Source organism: Sorex araneus, chromosome 2 (assembly GCF_027595985.1).
Source record: "Sorex araneus isolate mSorAra2 chromosome 2, mSorAra2.pri, whole genome shotgun sequence".
NCBI lineage: Eukaryota > Metazoa > Chordata > Mammalia > Eulipotyphla > Soricidae > Sorex > Sorex araneus.
In genome coordinates this window covers 234,570,361-234,577,911 of record NC_073303.1, presented here as the reverse complement: position 1 = coordinate 234,577,911, position 7,551 = coordinate 234,570,361, and the positions used below count along the sequence as shown (strand labels likewise).

Below are 7,551 nucleotides of genomic sequence, written 5' to 3'. Positions count from 1 at the left end.
GCTATATGTAGTCAGTTCCCTGCATGACCTAGAAAAGGTTGGGCGGTCGAGGGCTGGGGGCCTCACACAGCCTGGAGCTCCCAGAGGCAGGGGCATTATTTGGGGGCCGCCGGCTGACCCTCCTGCTCAGTGGCGCCCCTCAACCCGCAGCTCACCAGTGAGGTGGAGATGTACGCCTTCCAGTATGAGAACAAGCCCAGCGCCAGCGACAGCACAGTGGTGCTGTACCTGGAGAAGGTGAGAGCAAGCTCCCCTGCTCGGAGAACGCCAGGTCTAAGGGCGGCGCTGAAAGCCAAGGCCCTGCGGTCAGTGGCCCTGGTCATCCCCTCCCACGACTCCCCTCCCTCAGGTCTCAAACAAGGAAGACACGGTGCTGGGCTTCCGCGTCCACAGGATGCTGCAGGCAGAGTTCCTGCAGGCCGCCCAGGTCACCATCTACGACTACTATGAGCCTTGTGAGCAGGGGTGTGGGGAGAACCAGGGTCTCCTACTAGGGAGCTGGATAGGCCTGGAACTGGGCGGCCAGGGAAAACAAGGGGCGTGGCCAGGAAAAGGATATACAAGGGGCGTGGCCTAGAGGAGTTGGTACAGACTGAGATATAATTTGAGGGCATGGCCTGGAAGGTGGGGCATGAGTGATATAATTTGGGGGCGTGGCCCGGAGGGCGGGGCAAGAGGGATATAATTTGGGGTGTGGCCCGGAGGGCGGGCAGGAGGGATAGAAATTGGGGGCGTGGCCTAAAGGGTCCGGGCAAGGGCAGGGCAAGAGGGATAGACTTTGGAGGGGCGTGGCCTACAAAACTTGGTATGTGGGGGCTAGAGGGAGAAAACTCGTAGGAGCAGTGAGGCTGGCCGTGTGGGTGTGGCCTGGGTGTGTGAAAGGAGGTTGGGCGGAGCCTAGCAAAAGCCGGATGGTGGGTGGATGGGAGGGCGGGGTTCCCTGTGGGCGGGACTTGTGCATAGAGCAGGGTGGGGCCTGGAAGGGCTGGGATTTTGGGGACTGGGCCTGGGCAGAAAGTGGGGTGGCCTGGAAGGCTGAGGCCGGGCAACCCCAAGCGCTCCCGCTTACAGCCCGGAGGTGCAGCACCTTTTACAACCTGCCCCAAGAGCCATCTTCTCTGCGCAAAATCTGCCACAAAGACGTCTGCCGCTGTGCGGAAGGTGAGGTCATGGGGACCCGGCGGGCGGGGGGCTGCGGGTCCAGGAGCCCTCGCCCTCTCCGGGGTGTCTCCTGAGCTGTGCCGCGTTTAGACTGAAAGAGACAATGTCGAGATAGGAAACCCAACAGAGTCCAGGAGAGACAGAAAACAAACAAACAAACAAAAAAAAACAGACAAAAGATCGAAAAGAGGGTCGGAGCGATAGTAGGGAGGAAGGAGAAGGAGCTTGCCTTGCACACTCAGACCAGGGTTCGCTCACCAGCATCCCATATGGTACCAATGGCTCCCCCCAAAAAAAATACAAAAACACGCCACCCGGAATAATTCATGAAGTGTAGAGCTGGGAGTACACCGTGAGCATTGCCGGGTGTGGCCCCCAAACAAAAATATAACAACAAAAGAAAGGCCAGACCCAGTGATCTGGGAAACGGAGGGGAGGGAGCTCCCCCTGCCCGCCCCTGCCCCTGCCCCTGCCCCCAGGGCAGCCAAGGCAGCCAGGGGAGCCGTGCCCCTCCCCCCCTACAGAACGGTGCCCAGAGCCAAAGGATAGCAGCCAAATGAGGAAGGAGGAGCTCCAGGTGGCAGCGTGTGAGGTCGGCGTGGACTTTGGTGAGTGCCAGGAGGGCCATGGGGCACGGGGGCAGCAGGTGCCCCTGCAGGCCAGACCCCAACACAGTGCCCTGTGTCCCCTGCCCCATCACAGTGTACAAGGTCAGGCTGGAGAGTATGGAGACCTCAGCCTCCAGCCCTTACATCTACTACAACATGCAGCTCCAGGCCATCATCAAGACAGGTAGGTCCAGGGCTGGGAGAGAAGGACCGTGGGTGGGGTGCTTGCCTTGCACCCAGGTTCAAGTCCCAGCAACAACCTGCCCCCCAAAAAAAAATAAAAACTGACCAATATGTCTAAGAGAGGGCTGTGCACATTCACTGCGCCTCCTCCCCACAGGCTCAGACTCTGTCAAACCCCTCACCACGAAGAAATTTGTCTCCCACGCCACCTGCCAGGATGTTCTGAAGCTGCAGGAGAATCAGACATACCTCATCATGGGCCACGCCGCCGACCTGTGGCGGATCCAATCTGAGTGCGTGAGGGGCCCTCGCTGTGCTAGGAGCTGAGGCCCTAGGTCCCCCTTCCACACCCCAACTCCCCCATCCTTGACCAATTAATTAGCAAGAGTCTCAGGGCTGGGGCTGGAGCGATAACACCGTGGGTAGGGCGTTTGCCTTGCATGTGGCTGACCCAGGTTTGATTCTCAGCATCCCATAAGGTCCCCCGAGCACTGCCAGGAGTAATTCCTGAGTGCATGAGGCAGGAGTAACCCCTGTGCATCACTGGGTGTGACTCAAAAAGAAAAAAAAATGAGTCTCGGCTTCAGCGCCGCCCTGAAGGGAGGTGCAGGTTGTGCACTGCACAAGCCCAGTGACCACGACCACCATTTGCGAGAGAGGAACCTGTGTTCCAGCCAGAAGCCGAATGGGGTGGGAGGCCCCCACGCCTGTGGGGTACCAGGGCGCTCCTCACCCCGCTTTCTGTCTCACAGCTACACCTATGTCCTAACCAAGAACACCTTCCTCATGCCCTGGGCAGCCGACGGGGACGTGGGCAAGAAGGACTCCGTGAAAGAGCTGGAGGGGTTTTCGGAACACATGCACGCCCACGGCTGTGAGACCTGAGCCCTCCTCAAGGCTTGGATGAGCGACCCGCCCCCCCCACGCCCCCCAGGAGATGAGCTCCAGGCCTCCGGGTTTTCTGGGGATGGCTCCAGTTCAAGCACACGGATCTCCAGATCTTTTTTCCATCTCCAACCTGCTGCCCATCCTGCCCTGCTCACATTCACCCCCTGCAAGCCCCATTGTCACCATAGGGTCTTGGTGGCTCCTTCTAAACCCACGGTTGTTTTCTGCTCACAAGGTGACATTTGTGCTCTTGGTCCCCTCCACCTGACACCTTCCAGCTACCTGCAGGGCTTGGCCCTATCTTAATTGCACTGTTGAACTGTCCCCTCCTGGGGTCCATCCAGAGTGTGAGAGGAAAGCACTTCTCGGGCCGGTGCCATTCTTGTTTGATTCTCAGCACCACTTATGGTCTGGTGAGCACTGCCAGGGGTCACTCCTGAGCACAGAGCCAGGAATAGCCCCTGAGCACCTCTGTAAGCCCTACCACCCCCAAAAGCAACATAAAGTGGTGACTCAACTTGATCTCAGATCTGCTGAGTGACTAAAACTCAATCCAGGAGGTGAAGCCTCAGGAACGAGGGCCCTGGAGGGGCCACACTGGAACACGGTTGGCAGCTTCTTACAAAAGAAGCTGGAGCAATAGGAAAGCGGGGAGGGTGTTTGCCTTGCATGGGGTTGAGCCTGGTACAATCCCCGGCATCTCACAGAGTCCCCCAAACACTGTCAGGAGAAATTCTGAGTGCAGATCCAGGAGTCAGTCCTGAGCATTGTTAGGTGTGGTCCAAAGCCACCCCTCATCATCATCATCATCATCATCATCATCATCATCATCATCATCATCATCATCATCCCATTGATCGTCAAATTTCTCGAGCAGTCTCAGTAATGTCTCCATTTGTCCTAGCCCTGAGATTTTAGAAGCCTCTTTTTACTCATCCTTTCCAATGGTGCCACATTGGAGACTCTTTCAGGGTCAAGGGAATGAGACCCATCATTGTTACCGATTTTGGCATGTGAATATGCCATGGGGAGTTTGCGAGGCTCTCCCATGAGGGCAGGAAACTCTCAGTAGCTTGCCAGGTTCTCCCAGAGGGAGAACAAGGCTATAAGATGTCGTGTGGCTGCTTTGCGGCCGCACACTTCTAGAAGCTTGGTTTTAAAGCCACCTCCCCCATCCGCAAAAATATTAAAAGAGCAAGCTATAAAAAAGACAAAGGAAACATAAAGATGTATTTCTGGGACGTGTACAGCAGAGCCCAGGGCCAGGAGGAAGCCTGAGGACCATGGGGTGTAGCTCCAAAACCAAAAAAAAAAAATCCTCAAAGAACAAAGAGTTAGCTTTTGCACCCAGAAAAAGAAAGCGCACCCCTTTTTTTGAGAGGGGAGGAAGTGAATCATGCATTTGAAATTCCAACCTGGAAACTGGAGGGGGCTGGGGAGAGGATCCTCGGGGCAGGAAACCAAGCCAGGCAGGTGCAAGACCCTGAGGTGAGTCCCTAGGAGGACCTCGATGGCCCCTGGGTACCCCCGATTCCAGTCTTGCCAGCCTGCAGCGGCCGTCGTGGATCCCCAAAGGTGCTCATACAGCACCGGCTCGTCCCACACGCCCAACGCTGTTCCGCTTCTCCCAAAGCCCACGGCTCCCCGCAAGCAGAGCTGGTGATGCACTGAAGGTTTCCACTGCCAAAAGTGGGGATATGGCACCCACGCCCCGCAGCTGCAGCTCCTTCCCCTGGGCAACCCCGCGGAAGAATCCTCAGGCCGACGGTGCTTGGGCCAAGGGGTGGCTCAAGGGGCCAGAGCACAGCCTGGGCATGAGGATCCACCCCGGGTCCACCCCAGCACCACATCGGAAGTGGCCACCTGAACGCCCCAGGCAGGAGAGGACATCAGGGCGCTGACTAGGAACAAAATAGAGGGGGGCGGAGAGATATGACATCCGGAAGCGCACTTGCCTTGCACGCAGACGACCCGGGTTAGATCCTGAACACCTTATGGGGTTCCCTGAGCACTGCCAGGAGTGATCCCTGAGCACAGAGCCAGGAGTCAGCCCTGATCATTGGCAGGTGGAGCTCGAAATGCAAACCAAATAAAGTAAGAAAAATCCTCATTCAGGGCCTGGAACACCACTGGGTACAACCCCAAATTCTTCCCCCAGAATAAATAATTTTAGAAAGCAAATAAACTAAGGGGTCAGTGACAGAACAGTGGGGAGGACACTTGCCTTGCACGCGGCCAACCCGGGTTCCATCTCTGGCATCCCACAGGGTTCTGCAAACACTGCCAGGAGTCAGTCCTGAGCATCGCCAGGTGTGACTCCCACCTGCCCACCCAAAAAAGGAAACCAACTTGGTGTGTCAGTTGCAACAAAAAGTCGGGCTATGGGGCTGAAGCGATAGTACAGAGGGTAGGGCATTTGCCTTGCACGTAGCTGACCCGAGTTCAATCCCTAGCATCCTGAGCACCACCAGGAGTGATTTTTCTGAGTGCAGAGCCAGAAGTAACCCCTAAGCATCACCGGGTGTGACCCAAACAGCCAAAATAAATTAATTAAAAATAAAATTTAAAAATTTTGTTTTGCGGGCTGGAGCGATAGCACAGCAGGTAGGGCATTTGTCTTGCATGCGGCCGACCTAGGTTCAAATCCCAGATTCCCATATGGTCCCCTGAGCACTGCCAGGAGTAATTCCTGAGTGTAGAACCAGGAGTAACCCCTGTGCATCGCCAGGTGAGACCCAAAAAGCAAAAAAAAAAAAAATTGTTTTGCTTTTTAGGTCACACCCGGCGATGCTCAGGGGTTGCTCCTGGCTCTGCACTCAGGAATCACTCCTGGAGATGCTCGGGGGACCATATGGGATGCTGGGAATTGAACCTGCATTGGCCACGTGCAAGGCAAACGCCCTACCCGCTGTGCTATCACTCCAGCCCCCTCCAAATAAAGTTCTTAAAAAAAAAAAGTCTGACTGTTTGTCTACATCCTCTGTATATAGATGATCTGATGGGCCAGTGTCAGAGTGCCTATCAGATGGGGGCGGAGCCGGAGCATGATGACCCTGGGAAAAATCACTCCTTCCGCAGAAGCTGCAAATGTTAGCACTAGCACTAAGCAGTAGAATTTCAACGTTGCAACTCCCTTAAGCAAAGGCCTCTTGTTTGCTTTGGCTGCAGTGTTCTTTTTGTTTTGTTTTGTTTATTCTGTTTCTGCAACCCCCCCCCCCCCAACCCTAGCCACGGTGCTTGTGTTGGTGGTGGTGGGGAGGGTGTCCTCTGGGCTCAGCTCAAGATCGCCCTCTGCTGGCACTAGGGGATGGAAAGAGGGTTGGCTGCCTGCAAGGCCAGCGCGTGATTCTTGCTCAGAAGGTCAGGAAATGGACTATCTCTTCGGGTCCCCACAGTATTCCGGCTGATGCAACTGCTCCGAGATTTCGCCCCGATTCGTTTGTGTTGAAACAAACAAACACGCCGCTGCACTTCTGCATCGGATGCTTTCCCGGAAAGGCACATGGGGTTGGTTTCACAAAACGCAAACAACAGATTTCATGGGCTATGAAGGGCCTCCCCGTTACTCCCGATGGACGACGACAGGGAGGACGCAATCCCGGGGCACCTCTCACCTCGTGGGGGTCTCTGGCCAAGAGGTTTTCGCCCGGGTTTCATACTTGTGTGTGTGTGTGTGTGTGGAGTCCGTGTTTGGGCATCACTCTTAGCAGTATGTGGGGAGAACTGCGCGGTACCTAGGATCTAACTTGAGCCTCCTTCGTGAAAAACAGTGCTCGGAGCCTTGAACCATCTCTTCGTCCCCAGCAAGCCCCCATTTCAAATAAAGCCACCCCTTTATTAGGACTGTGCTGGGGATCTAATGAGATAGTCTTCTTATGTTGCTGTTTGTGGTTTTGCTTTGGGGGCCACATCTGGCGATACTTAGGGGTTACTCCTTGCTCTGCACACTGAAACCACTTGTGGTGGTGCTCAGGGGACATTCTGAAGGCCTGGGAGGTGAACTTGGGTCAGCTGTGTGCAAGGCAAGTGCCCTCCACACTATCTCATCACTCCAGCCCTGAGATACAGTCTGAACACCTGGACGCAGGTTTTCAGAAAAGATTTATATTTTGGTTCTGGGACGCCTCCCCAAGGGAGCCCGACCTGAATGCCCTGCCCAGGTCCTGTGGCCACTTACCACCTTTTCTCCTGGAGTCTACACCACAAATATGGTCAAAGAACTCACTAGGCCATCTGTTTCCTACCTTCCCAGGGGCTCTGGAAGGGCTGATGTTTGAACGACCCACCCAGCGGCTGAATTTTCTAGATCTCCATCTTTGGCTCATATACTCAGAAGCTGGAGGCGACGTCTCTACGCCATCAGCTCCTTTGGTTCTCTCCCACTTCCGAATCAAGTATTCTAGGCTGCCAACCCACTCACTCCACAGCGCCCGCCGCATCTGGCCCAGCCGAGGACGCCTCGGTGGGCGACGGTGCCCCCTTGTGATGGCTGCGGATGCGCCTCTCAACTCCAAACTGGTTTTTTCCAAGCCCACCTCCGGGGCCCCTGGGCTCCAAGCCAGGCCTCTCTCTCCTGCCTGCTCACTTCCCTCCAGGCTTGGCCGCTTAGGGACCCCAGCATGGAATAAGGACAGGGAGGATGGGGCTCTTCACCCCCCACTCCCAGTCCTGGATTTAGTGATTTGATCTTGGAGGGCAGGAGGGAGGGGTC

General features: G+C 55.8%; 1 protein-coding gene across 1 annotated transcript; it reads left to right on the top strand.

The window, feature by feature from the left end:
- The first annotated feature begins 153 nt into the window (after positions 1 to 153).
- LOC129402360 (complement C3-like) lies at positions 154 to 3,192 on the top strand. The gene is made up of 7 exons (XM_055128616.1): positions 154 to 237; positions 350 to 455; positions 1,072 to 1,161; positions 1,686 to 1,769; positions 1,864 to 1,953; positions 2,110 to 2,245; positions 2,705 to 3,192. The coding sequence occupies exons 1-7, from the start codon at positions 169 to 171 to the stop codon at positions 2,835 to 2,837; spliced, it is 708 nt and encodes a 235-aa protein (XP_054984591.1). The 5' UTR covers positions 154 to 168; the 3' UTR covers positions 2,838 to 3,192.
- The last annotated feature ends 4,359 nt before the right edge of the window (positions 3,193 to 7,551 follow it).

Excerpts from the sequence above, each read along its gene's own strand:
- LOC129402360 (XM_055128616.1), top strand. The coding sequence starts at position 169 with ATGTACGCCTTCCAGTATGAGAACAAGCCCAGCGCCAGCGACAGCACA. Across the intron at positions 1,162-1,685 it reads CGTCTGCCGCTGTGCGGAAG|AACGGTGCCCAGAGCCAAAG; the intron begins GTGAGGTCATGG and ends CCCCCCCTACAG. Across the intron at positions 1,770-1,863 it reads TGAGGTCGGCGTGGACTTTG|TGTACAAGGTCAGGCTGGAG; the intron begins GTGAGTGCCAGG and ends GCCCCATCACAG.